Source organism: Terrapene carolina, unplaced genomic scaffold (assembly GCF_002925995.2).
Source record: "Terrapene carolina triunguis isolate 2854851 unplaced genomic scaffold, T_m_triunguis-2.0 Scaffold402, whole genome shotgun sequence".
NCBI classification, from domain to species: Eukaryota; Metazoa; Chordata; order Testudines; family Emydidae; genus Terrapene; species Terrapene triunguis.
The window spans coordinates 909,167-935,159 of record NW_020664753.1 but is presented as its reverse complement, the minus strand read 5'-3'; the positions used below and the strand labels follow the sequence as shown (position 1 = coordinate 935,159).

Sequence of the window (25,993 nt, the reverse complement as noted above, 5' to 3'; positions counted from 1 at the left end):
GTAGGTGGAGAGAACTGGTGAGTTAAGAAAAGTAAATTCAGTATTTAGTTTGAATGGAAATGGATAAGAGAATAAGGGGCCCTAAATGAGTGTTTTTACCACATCTGCTACCCTTCCCCATGGAGATTTGCTCCCAGCTCTAGGTTTGCCAGCACATCCTGGTGCTTCACTAGGGTTTTTAAAAGAACTTTAGAAGCATCAATTAAGTCTTTAAACACCCCTGTAATGGATTCACAGGTCTCCAAGTGCTTTACAAAGGAGGTCAGCATTATTATCCCCATTGTACAGATGGGGAAACTGAGGCACGAGGGGGATGAAATGACTTGTCCAAGGTCATCCTGCAGGCCAGTGGTGGAGCCAGGAGTAGATCTCAGGTCTTCCAAGTCCAGTGCTCTGTCCCCTACGCCAATGGATAGAAATTTATTCATCAAAGAAACCCACCAACTCTGGAGTAGACTGCTGTGGCTTTTTAACAGCTCACAGTGACAGTGTAAGGTAGGCAGTGAACAACAATGTATCCAATTGAAACTTCAGGGAAATTTAGGAAGGCAGAACATAATTACTTGAGCTGGAACTTGGGGTCAACTCCTAGTCTAGGGATAAAACTGACATGGGATCTTTAATGGTAGCTCCTTTTACATCGTATCTGACAGCACAGCCAGCAGCCCAGGCGTCCCCTAACACCATGCGGGGGAATTGGCTCACTACTGACAGAAGAAAAACTGCTTCCTACTGAATCACTAACACTACTGCCTGCAGCAGCTGGCTGTTCCTGGGAAGCCTCCCAGCCTAAGTCTTCCTCACTTTGAGGATGTGACAGATCCACAGTCCAAGCTGGAACATTAAATAGATCCCACAAGGAATCAGCCCTGTACACAAGGGGACTGCAAGACTTAACACATTATCCCCTTTTGGTGCTATTTATTCATATACCCAGTTCTTCCCCTTAACACTAATGCCAGTCTCCTCTATTAGAGCAAGGTATTACCCTTTCTCAGGGCCGGCTTTAGGAAGTGCGGGGCCCGATTCGAATACCCGGCAGCGGGTCCTTCACTTGCTCCGGGTCTTCCGCCGCACTGAAGGACCCGCTGCCGAAATGCTGCCAAAGACCCAAGCCGCCGCTGGGTGAGTAAAAATTAAAAAAAGTTAGGCGCTCTTCTTTAGGGCGCGGGGCCCAATTCGGGGGAATCGACCTAAAACGGGCCCTGCCCTTTCTTTGGAAGAGCTTTGTCTGCGTTCCCCATTTACTCCGTGTTTTCTATGCCCTTGTTTTTAAGCCCATCCCGTTTTAACAATTTCATTTTGACAATCTGTCAATCCTTTTCATAACTTTCCCCCAGAAGATGCAGCTTTGCTGGATATGCGATGGTTGCCAAGATGTTTTTCTCTCTGAAAGCTTCCTTAAGAGGCAGCAGATTTCTCCTGAGAATCCAACTGAGAAATACACAATATTCTTCTTACGGCACCATATCTTGCCTTTGTTTCTTGCAGCTTTCAGGCTCTGCATTTTCCATCTGTTGGAGAATGTTCACAACATGGTGCTACCAACAGGGATTCCTCTGTGGTATTTCCTCACAGACATTTGATAGCATCTCTCTTTAAGGAATGGGTTTCCTTTATGCTCAGTCTCAAGAAAAAGCCAGAAAATCTCTCTCCATAAAAAAGAACAAGGAGTACTTGTGGCACCTTAGAGACTAACAAATTTATTTGGGCATAAGCTTTCGTGGGCTAAAACCCACTTCATTGGATGCATGCAGTGGAAAATACAGTAGGAAGATATATATACACACAGAGAACATTGCACAGAGTACCAGTGTATCTAAGAGCAGTTTCTGACTCAGTTATCTATATACTGCGATTATCAGACACTGGGTATCAGAAGTAGCCAAAAACCAACGTGTTATGAATTGGGCAGTAGAATGAGGACAGTGGTCAATATCGCCTCTCCTCAAGGTTTCTGAAAGTACATCACAGAAGCTATACAGTATATGGAGTCCAGCTGACCAAAAAGCCCCAACAAGGTCATCCTGTGTAAAAAGCATTTTAATCGGCAAGAGAAAACCCGACCGGAAGCAGGCATAAAAGACATTTCCCAAATGTTTAATGAGCCAGAGCTGTCAGTAACACAACTGCTTAATTATTTATTGTGTTGGGAAATGGACAATTACAGTCTCACATCCAAAACATACCCATGGAAATCGGAGAAATTGTTGGACTTGTCTAGGATTTTAGTATGCACCTGCTTAAAGGGATTATATTGCATATTCTGGGAAGAGCGAATGCCAGTAACTGATACGGTGGACCCCATGGGCCATATCCTCAGGTAATGTAAACTGGCATAGCTCCATTAACTTCAATGGAACAGTGCTGATTTGCACCAGCTGAGGATCTGGCCCACTGCATAGCAAGCTTTGTAGCCGTAATGATTTAGCGGAAGATTTTTCAGAAGTGCCAAAGGGATTGAGGAGCACAAGTCTTGTTAGATGCTTTTGAAAAATCTTCCCCCCTTATGCAAGGAATTCCACTAATAAGACTGGTTAAAACCAGTCACAACCAAGTAGTCTTGGGATTATAGCAGACAAATGGAGGTGATCTATGAGTAAGGCTACGATTTAGTCACGGGTATTTTTAGTAAAAGTCACGGACAGGTCTCTGTCCATGACTTTTTATTGTCCGTGACCTGTTCGTGAGTTTTACGAAAAATGCACCTAACTAAATCTTAGGTGCTGGGGGAAGTGCTCCAGCGGACGCTGCTGCTCAAAGGGGGGTGCTCCGGCGGTCGCTGCTGCTCCTGGGGCGGGGGGAGTGGCCTGTGGCCCCACCGCCGCCGCTGCTGCGGGTAGGGGGTAGCCCAGGGCCCTGCCCCCGCTGCTCTGGGCAAGGGCCCCACTGCTGCCTCTGCTCCTCTGGGTGGGGATGGCCCAGGGCACCGCTGCTGCTCTGGGGTAGCGACCAGGACTAGTTGCTCAGGGCCGCCACAGCTGCCCAGGTGGCCCTGGGGTCAGCCACTGCAGCTGTAGAAGTCACGGAGGTCCCAGAAAGTCATGGAATCCATGAAAGACTCACAGCCTTACCTATGAGTAAGGCTATCATTTTGTCATGCCAATTTTTAGACAACTTCACAGAAGAGGTGCAGAGGGGGAAAAAAACAGTCATCAAAAGGTCACACTGCAGCAGCAGCTCCTGTCCCACTGGGCTGGGTCTGACTGCCCATTCTGGGTGTTGCAACCCAGTGTGCAAGGTCACAGCACCATTCAGGTTTGACACATCCGCCCCTCCAGCTCCAAACCAGAGTGGCGCTTGAAGCCTTTTTTAATTTAAATTGATTTTAATAACTTTGTATTAAACTACCATGTATTCAGCTCCTGTTGCTAGAGTTTCAAGTTCAACTGAGTGAAAATCATTTTTGGTGGTTCTCTCAAACACACAAAGTCCAAGGACAGTGACTACATACACAATCGTAAGTACAAAGTCTTATCTGTACTACAAGTTTTATTAACACAGTAAGTAAAGTTAGACTTTCCCATGCATATAGAAACTCTGCAAAAACCCATGCAACAACTAAGACTACAGTCATACTCACATCCTCAAAGATATTCTAGGGTCTGATGGACCTCTCAATAGACGATCACAATGATTTCTGCTGGAGTTTCCAGTGGGGTCTTCCCACCTTTACCCAACCAGAAAGCCTCTTATATAACTTAACCCCAAAAAACTGGAAGTCTCTTAGAAAAAGTTTGTTTTTACTACTGACATTTTATTAAATTCATAAAAGTTGAGGAATTATAAAAGCATGTACAGCTCCTTTTACATCATAAACACATCAGAGGAGAGAGCTATAAACTTTCCTCCCTCTAATATAGGAAATATGCCTTTAAGAATGAAAGCAGTATGTGATACAGGGCACTCAAACTCTTTGTTAAGCACCAGAGATAAACACTTAATTCCTGCAGTTTCAATCAAAATCAGTGTACAAACAACTTGAAAGGGAACTGGAAAAAAATGTTTGTTTTTGCCCTTTTACCGTTCTTTCATGGTGCATGAAGTCAGACTCAACATTTTCTACACATTTTTGCATTAGAAATATCAGCTCTTTGGTTCCCTCTCTTCACTGGAAGTCCTTGGCAAGTTTAGAGACTGTCATAATAGCCTGCAACCTGAACTGCGGCAATCCCTCCTCCAAACTGAGTGTGGAGGGGATGCCAGTTCTTGGCCAGTCGGACTCAGCAGCCTCTCTCATTCCTTTGTGCTGTAACTCAAGTGTGGCATCACTATTCAGGTAATGGAGTTCCACTAAGGATCTTTCAACAAAGAGAGGGAAGCAAGAACCCAGTATTTCTAGGCTAATACACAAGCAGAGGAAAGCCTGTTTGGAATAAACTCAAGAGCCGTCTTTCTAAATCACACTGGAGCAGGAAAGTAAAACACTTTATTCTTGCTTCACCGTTCACCTTTAAGTTTTGCTTGTACTTGCAGCTTAATCGTTAGTTCATAGAAATTGCTTATTATTAATGAACTCAAATAAAACCCTGCAGCTGATCATCTTTGCCTTTCTCCCTATAAGGGGAGCCACTGACTACATTTGGTTATTCCTAGTTTAAATTATACAATAATGTTTTAGCTGTGCTGCAAAGAAATGCAATTTTCTCATTTTGGCATTGAGCTGTATCACTTTTCCATTAAAATCTGTCTCTGTAGCATACTGGCATCTTGCAGAGAGACTCAAGGTGGCAGTGGTGGAAATAAAAGTCAGGTTGACTACAGTGAATCCAGTTCTTTCCGTCCTCTAAAGGAAATTCATGTTCATTTAGTGCTGGTTTGGAAGCTATGGAGATTGAAGTTTTTTTTTTTAATCCACAGAACAGGTACAACAAGGAAATCTTCCCCATACACCACAAATGTGCCTCAGCTCTGACCCGAAAGGGCCATGCCAGCAGTGTGAGGGCAGTTCATTCTCCATGGCTAGTTCAGTTCTTGGTCAAGACTGAAAACAGGTCACAATTAGCACCAATTTTGGTGAGATTGTTTGTGATGTTACAGAGGCCATAGATGGCAACTACCAATCACCCACTACTAGACTTACTTCTTACTATCACCTTGGTTTCAATGGGACTCTTCATGGTAGTAAGTATTACACCAGGCAAGTGCTTTGGGACTTGGCAGGATTTGAATTGGTGATTTAAAGGTAAAAGTATTCTATAACCCGTTACCAATCTGCTGACATCCAGATGCTCTGCCTGGCTCTTTATTTTTGCAATTAAACCGTCATGGCAGTAGAATTTAGTCCAAGTATTTAGTGACATATATCAATTACTGGCAAAAAGGAAAGCAGCAACTCTACAAACAAATTTTCAACACTGATGAAAGTCTCTCACAATGATTCTTGATACTGTGTTGGTACAAGTTACCTTTTTATACCCACCTAAACTGTTCATTATTAATGCTTCTGTTCATTGGTGTAATGTGCACCCCATCATGACCAGTCAAGTAACATACAGAAAATTAGACAAAAACTGAACTTCACAGAAATTGGATGAAAATCTGAAAACATGACAAAATCCATGGCTCTTATTGCAATAAAACGTTAATACACCTGTTCCACAGCCCATCTACATTAAGATTTTTTAAAAAGAAAAGGTGCTGCTATTTTGTATTGTTTCAATTGTGAGGTAGATGCCACTTTTAATATATAAACAGAGTAAATAGGAAGTTGGTCAGTTATGTCTTCAGTGAAACATACTTAAGTGCTGCACCAGGTACAGTACAAGTCAGTGATTAAAATATTTACACAAAATGAAACAGAACCCTCCAGTTCAAAAGATGAATAGAAAGTCTTATGGAGCAGAGTTTTGGCCAAGCACACACAGATGCACTCCTAATCAAAGGGTCAACGGAATTCTGCCTTTAGTTTCCAGACACCTTCACCATTTGGGCTTCTATGGAAAGTACAAAGATTTCTCAGAAGTTCTCTGAACACACAAGACTGTGCTGCTGACAGCTTGGATTCAAACTCCTGCAGTATCTCCTGAGTACTAGCCTCTCCGTCCACATGAGCCTGGAATGCTATAAAGTTTCGTACATCCACTAGCAATTCGTCATGTTCCGTTGAAGTTGGGAGTGGAGCAGAAGCCTGAAGATTCTCATCACCGTCATTCTCCATCCTCTGCGGTAAAATAAGGTGGTTTCTAGCCCTCATCTTAGCTAACAAAGATGATGAATCTAGTGCATTGGATGATGATTCTCCTGCTTCGAGTTTCCCGTCAAAATGTACACTGGAAACATTTTTCTTTACCTTCTCTTTCCTTATTATATCAGCATCCTGCAAATAAACACAGACACTATAGGAAAAGTTGGGAGTCTGAGATCCATGGAACCTATTCTTAGTGAATTTGCCTGCCATTCAGGCTTACACAAAAACAAAACAAACCAACCTCAACTAACTGCAGGAGTTAATTATGTGAATTAAAACATGTCAGAGTCAATGTGTGCTAACTTCACAACTTGAATATGTATTTCAGTTGTTGGGAAGCTAAAAATAAAAACCTCTACTCTTGAACCAGAGTGAGCACAGCAAGATGAAATGAAAGACTGGTGCAACTGATTAAATTGAATTTGATGATTCTTTTTCAAAATGTAAGATCAAATCTGTATGTAATTCAAGGCCTAACACTTTTGGAATTCTACATAGAGAGTATGGTAATTATTTATGAGACATATATCCTAAATAGCAAAAGTCAAGCTAGAATGTTTCAACTAAATCAGCTAATACTCATGGAAAAAATAAAGTAGTACCAGTTCTTGTGCTTTACCTTGCATCTCTTTCCAGGAGATGTAGTGGAGGAATTTGGGACAAGCAAAGTAGGGTTCCTTTTCTGACCAAACCTACTCCTAAAAAACATGCAAGAGGAGTAATTTATTACAATATCTCTCCTAAATATGCATTGTGACACTTTGTAGGATACTTTGATTGAATTACTGTTGTAACCCTCTCCAAGTATTGGAGTGATCAATGATAAGAATTTCTAAGAATTTACAGACCGAGGGGTTCTCATATACAGAATGCAATTGTCACTATCAGAGGCCCAAGAGCAGTAGGAAGCTGTATCCTAGTACACAAGACAATTTACATTTATATACGCCTTTCATTCCAAAGTAGTCTACAACTTCACCCACCTCTAGTGTAAAATGTAGCAGCAGTTTAACATGGCAACACCACACATGAGGTTGAGACTGGAAGTGAAGACTTACTGTATTCAATTGAAACTGCAAGGGGACTTTTAGATAGCACCATATAATCTGACATTCACACTAGGATCTGACACCCAGGCTAACATGGAATGTGACACAGGATCCTTCAGGCTATGAGAGCTCAAGACCTTGGTTTTATGTCCCATTGAAAGATGGTGGGGCAGATCCTGGCACCCACTCCATCCCCTCTATGCCATTCTAGTGGTGCAAAGGGCACAGGAAACTGAGTTACAAAGTCAGCCAATAGGTTACTTGTACCTGACACCTCCCCACCCACTGCAGTGCAATAAGTATTCTGGAAGGGGGGCATGGCCAGAGAGCACTGCCCTCCCCCCTGGAATCCCTGAATGGCAGAATTGCCCCTAGAAGGCTGCTCTGACTTGTGCTGGTTGCTGAATTTGCCCCAACTGTACCTAGGAAAGGTACACATATGTTCCCCTTCCGAGGTGTGCAGAGCTAGCCAAGGCACACCTAGGGATCTCATCCAGTAACTCAGACAGCACAGCATCTGTAGCACCTTGCAGGTTTCCCATCCAGGTACTGATCCAGCTTGAAGCTGGCTTAGTTTGAACAATCACAACCCCAAAATGGTACTTTCGTTAATATGGGCCCTTCATTCATTCTAATTATATCTTCATCTCTTCTCAACTATATGTGGTGAGGGGTAACATTTTCAAAAGTGCCTAACTGACTTAGGGGTTTAACTCCCATTTTCAAAAGTGTCTTAGGCACCTAAGTAAGCGAATACGGGAAAATGGGACTTAAGTGCTTTCAAAAATTTTATCCAAGATCAAATATTTCAATACAATTCCTGTAACCAGCCCTGTATCTCATTTATAGTTTTTGAAGTAAATCCAGAGCAAATAACCAGCATAAAAAGCAGACTATGTTAAAGGCTCCCTCTCTGGAGAAGCCATGTGGGTACTCATCTTACTTTAGTCCATATGGTGCCCCAGTCAGACCACTGTTGCCTGTCCAGGTTGGCACACCAGAAGCTGCTCCTAAACATCGCTGTCGGGAGATCTTTAAGGCTCTCAAGGCATCCTGGGCCACTCGGGTTGCCTCTGCTTCCACTAACACATAATCTGGATTGGAAGCCTCCATAATAGCATCATGCTTCATCACACTGTGTACTCCTAGCAGAGTACGTACAACGGGGAGGAGGAGAAAAGAATGTGTAAGAATTAAGCAGTGAACTTTTAAAAAACCCTTAATTCATTTTTACACTGACAGTGGAAACAGTCAACATTTCAATACATCCATTTATAACAGAGATTCCTATTACATCAAGTGAACCGAACTAACTTGCAATATAATAAACCACTTCTATTGCTGTTAGGGCGTCAAAATTCATTCATTCATACTGGATCTCCCAGTTGTTAGTGCAAATTAGTAAGGTTCCATTGTATTGCTAGATGTAGGCTAAATCCATTTGGGCAACTTTATCTTCAGTGAAACTCCTAGCTAAGTGAAACTCAGTTACCTCCCTCGGCACCAGTGTTCCCCACCATACTGCTGTCCCACTTATTACCTTTGGCCAAAGAGACCTGTGGTTGTTTTCACTATATGAAGATTAAATCACAAATATTTTCAACAAATCATTTACATTAAAGAAAATGTTTAAAAGTCATCTATCGTATTGTAGCTGCTAGCAATTACAATAATGGAAACCCACTTGTGTAGATTTTTCTATACTTTTTCCTAGCCTGGCATTGTTGCGCAAATCAATAAAAAGGTTACCTGATTTTTTGAAAAGTCTCTCTAAGACATAATCATCATTCTTCTTTTGTTCTTCCTCCTCCTCTTGGTTGTCCTTTCTGTATTGCTTTTGTTTCACCAAATATGGGATGCGCTCCCCTTCAAATCTGGCACCTTTGCGATGTTTTGGCTTTTTAGGGTTACTCTTGTGGCCCTCAAGTGTCAGCATATCCATACTGTGTTTAGTTTTTGAGGTGCGTTTGTGAGGATTATTACCTAGTTGTTCATCTTCAAAGTTACCATTCTGTTTCCCCTGGGAGCTCTCTGTCTCACATTCGAGACCATGTCCGCTCTCAATACTTACAGTAGATGCCCCAGGCATTTCATCAAATAATGCAGAGTTTGAACATTCCACATTCTCTGAAGTCCATGCATTCCTTGGCAGTGCTTGGAATACAGACCCCTCAGCTGTTTTCAAACTTTTCTCCTCATCTTTAATCAGTGAAGCTATGTTATTTGTAGCTTGTGTACCATCTTTCGCAGAACCGTTTTGGTTGAAAGTTTCCAAGTTTCCTTTGGTTTCTCTAACTGGCTCTATTGTTTTAGAAGAAGAATTCATTAAATGGCCTGTCGAGGAAGAATGTGATGGCTTGTCATATTTAGGCGAGTTGAGCTCCTTAAGATGCAGTTCACCTTTGGAAGCACCATCAGCTGGCTTTTTAAGTTTCCGTTTTAATTGGCGTTTCGGGGCTTGAACATCTGAACCAGTACCTGATATAGGTATGAAGTTAAATAATAATAAACATTTTGCATACTCTTGTACAAAACCTAGATTTCACAGTTTAGGTAAAATGATTTCATGTACCTGCAAAAATAGCACTAGTTTCTGTCCCTTGAGACCCATCTGGGCTGGTCAGAGTGAAAAGTTCGTAAAGATCGTTGGATTTGAAAAAGCGCCTTTGTTTTGGGTCTTTCAACACTCTGTTTGTTAAAAACTGTTTGAAGATTTGTCTGGAAAAATATTAAATAAAATTGTACTGCTGGCATGAAACAATGTCTAGCTATGTTTAAGTACTGAATACAGTGCTCAAGCAGAAAACTTTATCATCATGAATTTTACCCTGCAGAACAATTAAGTGGTGGGAAGATGATGTTTGTTTTACAAAGACAATCTGAGTTAGTAACTTTTAAACAACCCACTAAATTGTTAACCATAAGAATTTATTGCATTTCAGCAATCCCATAACACACTAGGTACCCACCATCCTGAAGTGTCCTATGAGACTTCATTTATTCTAAGTAGTAAATAACTTCACAGCTAGAGGGTTTTTTGTACATTAAAACTGGAAACCCTGCATATGTATACCACACAACCATCAGGAAGCTCTGTGAAAGAAGAGGGCGAGATTGTCAAAGTGATGAAGTTTAAATGGTATGATGTTGGTTAGAGAGGCCACAAATCACAAAGGCAGTACAGCAGCACAGAGCCCGACTGTCTGCTGGTGTGGGCTGGACTACCCCACAGGGGTGGAGGAAGACCAAGAGCCCATCCAGAGTCTGGGGGAACTAAGCTGCCAGAACACTCCATTCCGTATTGGTAGATCTAGGCTGCTGTTTAGCATTAGTCCACCCCTGCAGTTAGGCCCTGTTTGTACTACTGTATTCAATGGCAAGCTATTAATACTCTTTTCCCGCCCACAGTAGGCATGGCCTAATAGGATTGTAAAATAGTTCTCAAAACCATTCCCCCTTGTCCACACCACAGTTTTCAACATAGTTAGTCCCTTGTCAACACTGTGCAGGGAAACTGTGTTAGAGCCCTGTTAGCAAAATCTGTGTTCAAAGACAGGTCACATTAACATGGTTTTGAACTATAGCATAATGTAATAATAATTATAATTCTTATCTAGCAGAGGATTTCAAAGGCATTTACAATAATCGATTAAGCGTCAAAAACCCCCATGAGATTGGTCAGTATTACTGCCATTTCACAGATGGGGAAACTGAGGCAAAGAGAAATAAAGTTGCTTGCTCAAGGCTCAGAGTGAGTCCATCACAGCTCTCTGAAAAGAACTGAATTTCTGATGGCTGTTCTAACCCTTAGATCAGACCCCACTTCCTTTGTGTGGTCAGGGTTAGTCAAACTGAACCAATGTTTGTCAGCGGGAAGCGAGCCAACTAGCAGCGGAAGCCTTGTGTCTGTGTGGTGAAGCAAATAGCAAATGCTCTCCATAAGTGCGGTATTGGATTATTTAGAGCTTTTCATTTATCTGCCTTTTGAAAGAGGATGTTCCCATTGTGAAGAGAAATGTACATCCAAATGACGTCGAAGTACCTAAGTACATTCATTTGGAGTTCACATTAATGGAGTGATTACAATAACTGAATGGTGAAGCAAACTAAAAAGTAGTCTTGATTTAGAAGTGTATACGTTTTAAGGGGTTTGTATGCATTTTAAACATACATCTGAATATTAACCAGTTCTTCATGGGGACTTATTCATTTTGATATTTGTAAAATTAATAATTTGGGGATAGAAGCAAAACTATAAAGTCTGGTGAGTGGCTATTCTGTTTTTTATACTATGTATCACATATCACGCATAATACTAGAAATCTTATTGATTTCAGACTATATGCCTGCAATAGCACTCCCAGGTAAATATCAGGTTTTGGCAGGTAATGGAAAAGAAAATAATTTAAAACGCATTTATTTTATAACATTGAAATTGGTTCTATGCTGACAGCTGTGTGGTGTACCACTGCATTCTGTAAACTTGTACTCATTCAACTACCTCAGTGTCAGTACACAACTCTGTTGACAATGCATCAGAATTAGCAGACTCCAGCTCACTTGTTTATGGCTGCAATGGCTATGCACGGCTAAGAGAAATAAAAAAAGCAGTAGCCTTCCTTTTGTAATGAAAGTAATCTGATCTGACTGAATAAACATAGGGAATAGTTCTGTTAAGAGATTATTTTTAATAGCAGTGGGTTATTTACTTATGCTTAAGGTCCATTTCAATTTTTCTACAGCATTCTCCTTGTTTAGAATAAGAAAATACTTGCAGAGTCCTATTTAGAATACTAAATGGTGTAACTCGTTATGATTTACTAAATATACAAGGGGATTGCTATAAGGGGCGAAAATGAAGAATGATTTAAGCATGTGCTTAATTTTGCTTACATGGATAATCCCATAGAAATTAATTGCGTAGGCGTGGCCCAGCGCAATGTGTCCTGGATTAGGACTCAGGACTCCTGTGTTCTATTATTTGCTCTGCCATTGGCCTACTGGGTGACCTTGGGGGAAGTCATTCACCTCTGTTCCTCAGTTTCTCTATCTATAAAGTAAAGATAATCATACCGACCTCCTTTAAATTGCTATGAGATCTACAGATAAAAACACTCTGGAAGAGATAGGTATTATTATTACTACTATTATTGCTACTCATTTGAGTAAAGTTGCAGTCATGATTACATTTTTGCAGGATAGGACAAGTCACTCCAACCGTTCCTCCTCCAGCACAGTTCAGTTATCAATGAATATTGGTCCTACTGACCTGTGGTAAATCTTCTCTTCAATAGTACCTGCAGTAAGGAGCCTGTAAACAGTCACCTGTTTCTTCTGGCCTATTCTCCAAGCACGCTCTCGAGCCTAGAGCATAAAGATGTGTTTAGCAGACCCACCCTCTGGAAGCAAAGGGTTGTATTCACAGGGAGCTATTGATACTACTATGTATTTTAAATCTACTTTGAAAATTTAACAAATAGTTCAAGGGATTATAATGATCACATTTCTACACTGATAGGAAATGAAAACAATTCCATATGGGCCAGCTTCCTAGAAAGATAAGACTCTAGTAACCATATCTACAAATCTATGTAAAATTTCAACAAGAAAGGAACCAGCATGTGATCTAACCATGTTTTCCCATGGATAAACTTATCCCCAAGAAAGATCCATTTCAGAAATCAATTGTTGTTTATACATGTGCATCCCAACAGTTTTTTCCTCCTCCACAATTTACCTTGAAACTTGAAGGTCTTACAAAATATACCCTATACAGAACAACTCAGGTCACCCAGACCGTCTGTGAAGGGAGTTTCATAGGGCTGTGCTGATGGTCTAGTGAAGCTACATTTTTTCCCCTTTTTCAGAGGGGTAAGTCCCTAACTTGCATTTAAAGATATCCACAGAGAGACTGAATGGATTTCCCCCACACCATATGAACATGCATTGTGAGAACAAAAGTACTGCAGAGTAATTTTATTTAGAAGTGTGGCTATTTTACACAAAGCCCAACTCTTTCAGAAAGAAAGTTGCAGTGTATAAAATATAATCTCAACATCTAATGGCTTTACATGGCTTAATTTACAATCAAATAGGAAACTACCATGCTGACATGGATGTTTTTAAATGATGAATTTAGGGAATGCAGCCCCCATCAGAACACATGAGAAAGCAGAGGAATTTCAAAGTACCGTATATACTCGTTCATAAGCCAAATTTTTTTAGTAAAAAAGGGAAGCACCAGAGAAGGGGGTCGGCTTATGAACGGGTATAGAGAGGGAGAGGTGGGACACAGCCCCTCCCCCCAACAGAGGCAGCACAGCCAGCAGAGCCAGAAGGGAAGAGGCAGAGCCAGAGTGTCTCCGCTTCTGGCCATGCTGCTCTTCCCCCAGCCTCCAAAGCAGCTCCAGCTCCAGGGCTGGCAGGCTGTAGCCGTGCCGCTCCGCCCCGTCCCCCAGAGCAGGCTGTGGCCGCGCCCCCCACCCGCCCGGCCACAGCACGCTGCAGCTGTGCTGCCCGGCCCAGCCCGCTGGAACATGCTGTGGCCGTGCTGCCCGGGTCTGGCCCGCCGGAGCAGGCTGCGGCCGTGCTGCCCGGATCTGGCCCGCTGGAGCAGGCTGCGGCCGCGCTGCCCAGCCTGCCGGAGCAGCTCCACCCAGGCCAGAGACATCCTCCCCTGGCCCTCCCCAGATAAGGTGGGAAGGGATGGGATGGGGAGAGTGTGGGGGTCCCGGGCTAGGGGTGGGGTCAGGTGGGGGGTGGTCACAGGGGGTTACTCCCCTGACCCCCAGCTTCTCCCCTTCTCCCCGCAAATTTCCTCACCAGTTGCTGTCCCAGCCCGTCAGGGTAAGCAGCTGGCATGCCGGGACACTTTGTTTACTTAGGTTTACCTCCGTGCCTGCGGACGCGAGGTAAACAAACCATCTTGGCCTGCCAGCGGCTTATCCTGATGGCCCGTGAGCCAAAGTTTGCTGACCACTGAATTATAGGGTTGGCTTATGAACGGGTCATAAAATTTTTTCCATTTTTACTTATCCATCTTGCGGGGTTTTGCTTATAAACGAACCGGCTTATGATAGAGTATATATGGTAGTTTTGGATGTGTAGGCTACCTTAATATTTGGCCAAAAACCATGTTCAGATTAATAAAAAGTAGAATTTACCTTTTAAAACAATGTTAAAGTCCCTGCAGCTTCATGCATTGAAATGGGACCAGAATTCCCGAAGTCCTACATGCATATCATTAGATAAGAGAACGTCCTCAGATGTACATGGCATAATGGCAACTTCCACTGAGAGACCATTCCCAGCTAGAGAGAGATTCAGATAGCAGTCGGTGCTGTTCTGAACATTTATCTTTCATTCATTCTGCTTATTAAATAAATTTCTAAGGTGTTCTGGTTAGGTACTGCAGTTTATATTTAAGGGGAAAAAAGGGACATAGCAGTTCCCCTGCCATGCGAGATTGTGAAAGCTACAGAAAAGAACACTGAAATCTTTCAAACACCTGCAATGCTGAAATAGAAGCAGCATAACACTGATCTCTCACTAGTTATTTAAAATAATTTAGATTACCTCTTTCAATCCTCATTTTTATTTTCAACTTAGCTGTTAAATGATACATTCTGAGCCAAAAATACCTGTGTGTCTGTACTGGGATTCCAATCAGGATCATAGATGATAACTCTGTCAGCACCTGTCAGGTTGACGCCAATACCACCTACTCGAGTTGTAAGAAGAAAAACAAAGATGGACGTATCCTGTAATACAAGCAACACAAGATAGGATTTAGCAAACACCCCAAGCTAGAATGTCTGAAGTAGTGATGCTCTTGTCACGTTATTTTTTTGGATGTATTATGCACTTTTTTATGTAAAGAAAAGGGGGTTAATTTAGTTTCAACATGTACTATAGAAGTGAAGACCACCATTAATAATCCAGAGACCCAGAATCCAATCACAACAGACAAGTTATTCTATAATTGCCCACCACAGGGTTTATTGCACCTTCCTCTGAAGCGGCTGGTGCTGGTCCCTGTTAGATTGCTCATGGAGCTGATCCAGTCTGGCAATTCCTATGTTCCTAAATTAAAGGTGCTATGGAAGCAGAAAATATTTCCTCTCCAGGACTTCTGGATCCAGTTTACAAGTTAAATTATTATTTTTTCAAATGGTTACCTATCTGTCTTAGGGTGTTATAATATCACTCATCACCATTGCATCTGAGCACCTTCCATGTAAAATGGATGGGCAATATTGAAGCCCTTAGTGGACTTTTCCAATTTTAAGGTTAAAAATCTCAACCTCCAGTTGGCTTTATTGTCGGTTGGTTTGTTTCAGGCCTTTTAATTAATTTTTTGCAGGGGGAAGGGCAGCTGGAAGGGGGTATCTGTGCTACAAGTGCCATTCTTGCTATGGTGGACTTTTTAAGGAAAGGAAGATTTTGCAATGTTTACTAATGATGATCACACTTGGACTGAGTACATGCCCATTGGTCACTAGATACATACCTGAAGCGGCTGCCTCCTTCGGCTGCTTGTGCTGCTATGGCTATATTCTATTTTTAGCATGCTAGCTCTAATTGAGCCAGCGTGAGTATGTCTCCTCGAGCTGGGAATCACACCCCCAAGCTCAAAGTGTAGACATACCCTTAGTGAGGAGCAGTGTTCTAATTTTTCCCTCCCATGTGCGGAATGAATTTTGTTACGTGCACCAACATGGAAGTGATATGTGACACATCACCTTCATATCGGTGCACATAAAATTCATGTGGTGGGTGGGGACGAGGGGTTCGGAGTTTGGGAGGGGGCTCAGGGCTGGGGCAGAGGGTTGGGGTGCAGGGGTATGAGGGCTCCGGCTGGGGGTGCGGTCTCTGGGGTGGGGCCAGGGATGAGGGGCTCAGGGCTGGGGCAGAGGGTTGGGGTGCAGGGGTGAGAGAGTTCCAGCTGGTGGTGCAGGCTCTGGGGTGGGGCCAGGGATGAGGGGTTTGGGGTGTAGGAGGGTGCTCTGGGGCTACAGCGGGGAGAGAGGACTCCCCCCAGCCCTCTCTCCCCACAGCAGCACCCGGGCTGTTGTGGGGGAGAGGTGCCTCTCCCTGCAATGGCAGCTCCGGGGCTGGGGCCGCAGGATAGGCGCCCTCCCCTGGCTCCTGCAGGTCCGGCCGGGGCTAGGTTCAGGGAGGGGCGTCCCAGCCACGAAAGGTCTGGGCTGGGGCTGGGCCCGGGCCGGGCTGCCTGGGTTTGCACCGCACTGCCCTGGCCGCGGCTGGGTTCTGGCTGGGCCACGCTGCCCCAGCCGTGGCTGGGTTCAGGCTGGAGTAGGGATGCCCCGGCAGGTTTGGGCTGTGGCATAGTTGGGGCCGGGGAGGCTGTCCCGGCTGTGGCAGGTTGGGGGCTGGGCTAGGCTGGGGCCGGGTGCCCCTCCCCTGGTAGGTCCCGGGGTGGGTTCCCTGAGCGCCTGAGCGGTGTTAAATAGGCTGCTGCACAGCCATGCAGCTTACAGGGAACTTAGGTGAGGAGTCAATGTAGATGCAGAAGCTTCGTCTCACTTTGACAAATAGGGGCTATACACCTTCAGTAGAAAGTGGAGAAACAGTGTTACAGTTAGTTCTTTGAAACATTTCCCCCTTCCAACCAGTATCACTTCAGTATTGCCTGGGTTGAGTTTGAGCCAGCTGCTCTTCATCCAGGAGCTGATCTCTTGCAGGCATTCTGACATCTTAATAATGGCAGTGGTTGCCTCAGTGGAGAATGACATATGTTGGTGTTACAAACTCCTGGGATCTCTCTGCCTCTTCATCCCAAGTAACAGCGATTCTATAATTAGACCATAGCTACCCCTTCTGTTGGCAACGCAGAAAAGAATCTAGCTTGATTTTCCATGGGTGTATTGGCTTTGCTATGCTAACAAGTGTTAAAGCTTGATTTTGTCAGGTAAGTCAGCAGATATGACAAAGATGTAGGGGGAGTAGATACTTGGAGTGCATTGCCTTGCTTGCTCACTCACTTTTCTGACCATAATCACACTTTAAACCGTCTAAACTTGATTTGTTCTTTTACAATGACGTTCTCTTTCTTGTTCAGTCTTGGGCTTTGTTTTAACAGAGAACCAAACTTCAGTTTGAGAAAAATGGTGATTGCTTTCCCTTCACACTAAGATAAGCAGTTCTGAATCAACTCAAATGCCAAAAGCTTGCTTCCTTAGACCAGACTGACCAGAGTGAATGCCCAACGTAGTCTACTCTGAACTGAACTCAGGCATCAATTATCAATACGGATTTATGGACAGGTTGCAATTTCTCACCTCATTGTATCTTGTTATAAGTGGCTGTCTGGATGCAATTGTCGTGGTACCATCCATCTTGAGGTAGGAATAGTTTCTGTCTCTCAGAAATACTTCAAGGATCTTCAGCATCTATTGTGATGGAAAGGATTTGAATGAAATCCAGGTATGAAGATTAACTGACTATCTGATCAAGTCAAAACTATTTCTGGTATTAACAGCAATTGCAACTGAAGGGATAGATCATGCTCTCCTGGGTGGGAATGGGGGGGACTTATGAAGGCTAAAGAACAGAAAATTCACGAATTACACCGCTACCTCGATATAACGCCACCCGATAGAACACAAATTTGGATATAACACGGCAAAGCAGTGCTCCAGGGAGGCGGGGCTGCACACTCTGGTGGATCAAAGCAAGTTCAATATAACACGGTAAGATTTTTTGGCTCCCGAGGACAGCGTTATATCGAGGTAGAGGTGTATACGAAGCTGTGAAACATATGTGACGTATCCTCTTGTTGGGAAGGAGGGTGTTTGCCCTGACAGAATGCAGTAAGGGGCATGGCCTCAAAAGACCAATTACCAGGGAGGGAGTGGAACACTCCAGGGAACCCGCAGAGGCAAGGTGAGGTCATGCATTTCTGGAACAAGGAAGAAGGGAAAGCCACGTATACACTTTGAACTTGTGGGATGGAACAGTTTTATGGGCTCTGCCTGTACAAGTGCCTACAGCAGACACTCCACATAGGCTACCAAAGCTGCCAGGCAGCCATGTAATGGAGGACAGAAAACATCAATGCCGAATTGTCAGCATTAAACATTTCAGCCTATTTCTGCTACTCTGCAGGGGGAGCATGCCAGAGAATGGTTCTCCCCTAACCGGCCATATCACATGGAGAGGCTTCCAAGTGACTTTTTTGGCCCAGGAGAGGAGATGCTGATGAGGCTCAACTTCCCATCTTGCTTGGACAAACTGTTGGTCATCTGGATGGACCTCTTTTATTCCCTCTGCCCCTAAGAAGGTAGTGACGTATACTGTACACAGCTGAAGATTTACAAACGTGCCACAGAAAACAGCCATGCTGCACATGCTTTAATACCCTTTACAATTCAAACATTACTCCTTCCTCTTAAGGAACCCAGTTTTTGGAAAGTACAAGAATAGTAGAGACCACAGCATTCATTACCATCCAAAGTTAAGGCTAGAGATTTTTTTATTTTAAACTATGTTTTCATTTCTACAACACTGTAGATCTAAAATGGATACACTAACAGAGACACAGGAGGGAGAGATGCTAACATCACATCACCCAAAAAAGAAGCAGGACACTAGCCTTTGCCTTTGGAACATTCAGTAAGGAGAACAGGACAAGAAAAATCAGAAAAACACTCATGCATCTATACAAGGTAATTTATACCATTCTTTGTTACTCGGGATTCATAGATTCCAAAGCCAGAAGGGACCATTAAGATAATCTAGTATGACCTCCTGACCCCTCTGACTTCTGGCCTGACCACAGAACTTCTCCAAAATAATACCTACAGCAGCTCTTTTAGAAAAACATCTGATCTTGATTTTAAAATGATCAGTGATGGAGAATCCACCATGACCAGTGGTAAATTTTGCCAATGGTTAATTACTCTCACTGTTATAAATGTATGCCTTATTTCCAGTCTGAATTTGTCTAACTTCAACTTCCAGCCATTGGTCCACGTTATACCTTTCTCTAATAGATTGAAGAGCCCATTATTAAATATTTGTTCCCCAATTATAGAATATAATCAAGTCACCCCATAAACTCTTTGTTAAGCTAAATAGATTGAGCTCTGAGTCTACTGCTATAAGACATGTTTCCTAATCCTTTAATTATTCTCTTGGCTCTTCTCTGAACCATCTCCAACTTATCAATATCCTTCTTGAATTCTGGACCCAAAACAGGAGACGGTATTCCAGCAGCACAATACAGAGGTTAAAAAACCTCTCTACTCATACCTGAGATTCCTATTTATACATCTCAGGATTGCACTAACTCTTTTGGCCAGAGTCACACTAGGAGCTCATGTTCAGCTGATTATCCACCATGACCTCCAAATCTTTTTCAGAGTCACTACTTCCCAGGATAGAGTATGCCCTACATTCTTTATTCCTAGATGTCTACATTTACTTTTAGCTGTATTTAAATGAACGCTGTTTGCTTGCAGCCAGTTTATCAAGTGATCTAGATTGCTCTGAATCAGTGACCTGTCCTCTTCATTATTTACCACTCCCCCAATTTTTTTTTTTTTGGTCAGCTACAAACTTTATCAGTGATGATTTTATGTTTTCTTCCTGGTCATTGAAAAAAAAAAAAAATAAAAAATAAAAAAAAAAAATAAAAAAAAAAAAAAAAAAAAAAAAAAAAAAAAAAAAAAAAAGTTAAATAGCATAGGTCCAAAAACCAATGCCTAGAGGACTCCACTGGAAACACACTGTTCAATGATAATTCCTCATTTATACTTACATTTTGACACCTATCAGTTAGTCAGTTTTTAATCCATTTTATGTGTTCCATGGTAATTTTATATAGTTCTAGCAATTTATCAAAATGTCATGTGGTACCAAGTCAAACGCCTTACAGAAGTCTAAGTATATTATGTCAACACTATTACTTTTATCAATCAAACTTGTGATCTCATTAAAAAAATATATAGTGTCGAGCCAAGGAACAACTTTATAAAAGAAGTGATAGGCAAAATGGAAGCTGCAATTTGCATTTACTCCTCCGACCAAAATATGAAGTGCAAGAAAGATATTACTTCAAACTTCCAAATTGTAAGAACTCCCCTTGAACAGCAAAAAACTCAGTACAATTCTGAGAGAATTAAAGACATGGCAGGAATACCTAATGATGTGTAACCAACTATCACTGAATCAGAAAAAGACTCATGGCACAGGGCATGTGAAGCCCTATTATAGACAGTTATTTGTACTGTACTACCTGTGCCAAACTCCACTCCTAGTTACACCAGTGGTTTCAAAAGGACTTGTTTTCATTTAAACTCACGTAAGTGACAGCAATATTTGGCTCCACATATTTTACTTGGGCAATACTTGGTATATACTATCATGCTAATAAAGTTTATGGAACTGAAGTGTATAGAAGTCTACCCTCCAGTTATTCTACGTCTAAGAATCAAAGAAATTTCCCACTTTGACACTTTTCAGGATAATTGGAATTTTGTTTTTTTGAGGAATCCACAAAATATCCTAGCTTCTAGTTATAGGTCTTTTTAGATCACACCCACACACACACCTAATCTGGTGGAGGTGTTTTTTTTTTTTTTTTACTGCAGTTACTGCATAACTGTAATACGTTTGTTAGATGTTCTTACCTGTCTCGACTGGGTAAATAGCAGCACCCTGTGACCCTGCTTGTGCCATATTTTCAGTAAGGACTCTACCACTATCATTTTTCCAGAACGTTTCCAGTATCCAAACTGATCTGCTTCTTCTAACTCATCATCTGGCACACCTTTCAAAATCTTGGGACCACCAGAAAAGAGGTCAGGGTGGTTGCATATTTTTCTCAAGGCTACAAGTCCAGAGAAAACCTACAGAATACAGGAGAGAAATGTCTTTTTCTTGCAAATTTTTCATTCTACCATAGGTTACATTTAAGAAGAGACAATAATGGACCAAACTGATAGTCACTGAGCAGGTGAATACTGGTGCTCTGGTTTTTATCCCAGAACACTTTTGTTCCCATTTCAGTAAAAGGTATTATACAGTTGCCAATGAAATACTGTGTTATATGAGAACCCATTTTGGTGATGTTACAAAAATTCTAAAACAGTTTCTGCATTCATGTAATCCATATTAGTCATAGTTTTTCTAGCACTTCAAAAGCCAAGAAGTTCCATCCAGCTGCACATTACATGGTCTTCCAGTAAAGATATTCAAAATATATCACCTGCTAAAGGCTGCTATATATGCAGCTGGACTTATAAAGCAAGTACAAATTGTTTCTGTGCATAGGTTGGGTCCTAACTGATTTGTTTGCACTAACTGAGCCAAGATGGAAAAAATAAAAATAAAAATAATAAAGAACCCAGGGAAAAAAGTTAAACGTATTATTGAATTGGTTCATTTTTCTTTATTCATAAAATGAATTTCTCTCCCCCAAAAGTGGTGCAAATTCATAAGTGATGCTATATTTTCAGTAAAAAAGACTCTCACAATTTTCTTTTTTTCTTCTGAAAATAGGAAAATTGTGACAGACAAGATGATGAAAATCTATTCGAGACAAAAATGCACAAATGCTGGGAGAGAATTTGAAGATGAAAAGAAAGTTTCCCATGTTGGCAAGTACAACCTCTAGAATCCACACTTACTTAAGAGTGGGTTGTCTCAACATGTTTCAACAGAACATGTGTAGGATGCTGATAATGACCACTGCTTACATCACTGCATTAGATGGATTCTTTTCTATTATTCATTAGACATTTTAAATACCATAAGTATAATCCCTTCTCTCCCCACTGAGAAAACTGTAGTTGCAAAAGCAACTGCCCCAGCATTGTAGAATTGAGTGAGTCAGAGCACCAAACCAATCTGTTAAAGGCCCAATGAAGTGTTAAACACTACATCAATGTGCAAACATTTAGATAGTAAAGGACAACTTCTAGGTAAATATTAAGATACGATGCAGGTAAAAACCCACTTACGAATACTTCCGTTATACACATTCTTCTACCTACTACTCAGTATAACAAAAGCTGCAATTTGAAATAGCTGCCCTCACTAGCATCCCTCCAAAATAAGGCAATACTTCAGAAGGAACACATGGTTCCTGGGAGAAATTTTTCAGATTAAATAGTTTATTTGCAGAAAAATTCAGTTTCAGGTTGAAACTATTCGTGAATTTGTATCACATTTTTCAAATACTTCCAATCAAGCTAAAGAAGTCTAGATGTTTCAGTAATATCAAAACAAAACCTTTTGTTTCTACCTAAAAAATTTCATCTACAGTTTCAGGCATTTTCACAATAGGAATTAAAGGACTTACAAAATGGCCAGAAGAGGCAGAGGTAGTGGTGTCCCCTTATAAATAGGACTTCTGATTTTTTGTTTTAACTGATAAAACACCCCTGCTACAAACAAACAAAAATAAAAGACCGGAAAAACCACCGGGACTGGTTAATTGTACCTACTGACTTGTCTATACTGAGCAGTAAGGCAGACTATGGGTGTGTGTGTGCGCATGTAATTTCTAAAGAGTGCTACTGTGTAGAAATTAATTATTACTGTATAAACAAAGAGGAAGAGCCAACCCCCCCCAATTTTTGGACATCTACAGAGAACTGAAAAATTGTTAAAAATAAACCTGGAAAAATGAAATTAATAAATCCCCCAAACCAGAAGCTCTACATATGGTTAATGCATTCACCTGGGATGTCGGACATGTGGGTTCAATTCTGCCATCTGCCAGATGTAGAGAAGGGATTTGGACTTGGATCTCCCCCAATAGAGGAGAGTGCCCTAGCCACTGGGCAATGGGATATTCTTATGTGGGGTTTTCAATCTCTCCTCTTAAACAGTTTTACTTTTGATAAAATAATTAAAGTCTTACTACAAGAATTTGAGCCTGGATCTCCCACATCCTAGGTAAGTGCACAAACTCCCAGACTGTAGAGAGAGTGACACTCACTCTCATTCTCTGGCCCAATAACAATTCATTGCCATTCATAGTGGATATTCATCATCATTCATAATTTTTTCAATGTCTGAAGTATAATCTATAGGCTACATTCCTTCTGTGGATACCACTATGCATTATAGGCAGCATTTTCACTTCTAGAACAGAGGGTCATAAGTTGAAAGCCAACACCAGGATTTAGGTTGTTTACACTTCAGGGCACGTACTAAGGCAAAAGCTGCAAAGTTAAGAAGTCCTTTTACCTATGATTTGTATTTGGGTGGAAGATGAAGATCTTAGTGATTTTTAGAAATGGTTACCTACTTCCTTGGCCAGCATTCCCTCGTTCAGCAAAACTGGTTCTAATATCCAGTTGTGTGTGCATGCTATTGTTCAACACATAATGTCTTCCTCAGTCACTCTACTACTAGCCTCTAATTCATTACTATGTAAAGGGCTCTGGGACATCTTGGGTATAAAGGTACTTTTGTTTCCCCTCTAAGATCCTGCTCAGAGTCCAGCTAGAAAAATGCCATAGGGCAGTCAGCACCTTTATCCAGATGGCTACCTTTAAACTCTTACATGTCATCATCTACCTTAATTAATGCCAACCTGCATTTCTCCACTGAGAATCTGGTAAACTTCTTTGGAGTCAATGAAGTTTTGGTAGACTTGCCGTTGTTCATCTGTCAAACGGCAAAACAGAACCTAAAAAAATAAAATAATAATATTGTGCACTTATCCAGTTACCGTTCAGCTTCATGAGATATGAAATGTGCAACGAACAAAAGAGAATAAAGCTTCACTGAGGAACTCTCGATCCATCAAAAGTGCAAAATTAAGAATAAGAGCCCATCAGAAGTTAAAACATTTAGAAAAAGGTACAGTATCTGTAGGGGGCAAATGCTATAGTTAGGGACGAGTTTCAGCATCCATTCTGTGCCCTTCTCAGTTGTTCATAATTTTCTTCAACTGCATTTATTTATGCAAGCTTCACTTTCCGATTTCCTGACTTCATTGGTAACTGTGCAATCTTAACACTCCCTTAATGCAAGGGCTTTTTAAAGTGGAATGTATAGAATACTAAGTATTGGAAGCACTTTGTACAGTGTATCTGTTATGTCCCTTAAAACCTGCAATCCCCTTATGACCTCATGGGTAAACAATAGGTTAGCATATGTAATCTGTTCTGTCATTAATCTTTGAACGTGACCATATAATGATTTTTCACATTGTCTGATGGGCTAAAATGGAACAAAATCACTCACTCACATCCTGCAAGGCAACAAACATTATGCTGTAAGTCAAACTCATGTACAGCTCTGTGACTGACAAGAAAAATCAAATGATTTTAATTCACTTTGGAATGTGTTCTTTAGGGGGAAGCAGCCTACATTCTTTAAAGTGTACTGAAACCATGTTCCAGAGTTTGACTGAACAGAGAGCATGAGACTTCACAGCAGACACAACGATCTCCCCTGTTAACTCACAGCCCACCCCATGACACTGTCCCAATGTGGAATCACTAGTATGACTACTTGTCTTAGATGCCTAAAGGTGGTAGAAATTAAAGGGAGAAGCATATCAAGGAGCAGTTGTGAGGGGAGCAAGAAGGGGAGAAGGAAGAAAAAGGGGTGCGGTAGAGAAACAAAGCCTGATGCAGGGAGGAGGTAAACCCTAACCCACACTAGAAACAGTGGCTCCTGGGAGTCACAGATGTCTATTTCTTTTGTTAAAAAAACACAACCCTTTCATTAACTCAAGAATGGCTGAAGGAATTTAGCTCAAGACCTTTCCAAAAACATTCACCTTCAGGCACAGAACAAGCATGGAAAATTTCAGTCCCAAAAGGGAAGATTTTGGAAGGTTATTAGCATGTACAAACAGGGGGTCAGAACGGAAGCAAGTTTGCAACCTGAACTACTACTGTCACACTACATATTTCCCTGTAATAATTTGTTGGCCAAATGAACCTCATAACAGCAGGAACAACATTTTTTATGATAACTCTGATAATGAACATACCACAAGAGGTACCCTACAGGCACTGTTCTTAGGATGCAAAAGTCTGGCCATTTGAGGGCTGCACTGATCACTCTCCAGGAGCCCAAGGGCTGAAACCAATTTGCATAAAATAGACTAGAATGCACCTTACATGCCCTTTGCTTTAACATGGATGCATAGCTGTGCGGAGACTACAAAGTCAAGATGAAGCATTGCATGCTGGATCACAGAGGAGGCTGTAAACTGTAGGATTTGTGGGGCTACAATTCCTTATTTAAGATGAAAACAGATACTTTCCACATTACAGAATTCCATCAGACTTTTGTGCCCAGATGATATGGTAATCAGGTGATTTATAAATACCTACAAAATAAAATATCTCCGTTGATATTCAAGCTGCTAGACACACTTTGGCTTCCCCAGCTCATTAGCCTTATGCCACTACTGAGAAGTTAGAATGTGTAGCTTTAACTTCTCTATGCTCTTTTTCCACACTTGCTCTCAACAAAATCAACTGAAGTTTTGCTGTGGACTTCAGGAGGCAAAGGATCAAACACTATATATATTTTAAACAAACCTGTTCATTTTTATCTGGCAGTGACAGGCTCATTTTCACATCAGCCTTCATTCTCCGCAGCAAGTAGGGATTTATGGTGTCCCGTAAAACACATGCACACTTGTAGGCAGTTTTTACCTTTAAAAGGGAAAAAAACACAGCATTTAATGGAGTTCTTAATGTAGAGGTTTTTTTGTTTTTATTTAAATGAGATTCATTAACTAGGAGTAGGAAAAAGT

The 25,993-nt window shown here is 41.6% G+C and overlaps 1 protein-coding gene across 1 annotated transcript in view; it reads right to left on the bottom strand.

Annotated features, from left to right (window-relative positions):
- Window positions 1–3,314: 3,314 nt before the first annotated feature.
- ERCC6 (ERCC excision repair 6, chromatin remodeling factor) overlaps window positions 3,315–25,993 on the bottom strand; it is a 79,781-nt gene continuing 57,102 nt past the window's right edge. The window contains exons 10-20 of the mRNA XM_024210341.2: window positions 25,776–25,892; window positions 23,807–23,902; window positions 20,892–21,110; window positions 17,541–17,651; window positions 14,880–14,999; window positions 12,509–12,603; window positions 9,812–9,957; window positions 8,989–9,717; window positions 8,183–8,384; window positions 6,810–6,888; window positions 3,315–6,319 (exon numbers count right to left, since the gene is read on the bottom strand). Coding sequence (XP_024066109.1) covers window positions 5,888–6,319; window positions 6,810–6,888; window positions 8,183–8,384; window positions 8,989–9,717; window positions 9,812–9,957; window positions 12,509–12,603; window positions 14,880–14,999; window positions 17,541–17,651; window positions 20,892–21,110; window positions 23,807–23,902; window positions 25,776–25,892 — 2,346 coding nt within the window. The 3' untranslated portion in view covers window positions 3,315–5,887. The remainder of the gene's footprint in view (window positions 6,320–6,809; window positions 6,889–8,182; window positions 8,385–8,988; window positions 9,718–9,811; window positions 9,958–12,508; window positions 12,604–14,879; window positions 15,000–17,540; window positions 17,652–20,891; window positions 21,111–23,806; window positions 23,903–25,775; window positions 25,893–25,993) is intronic.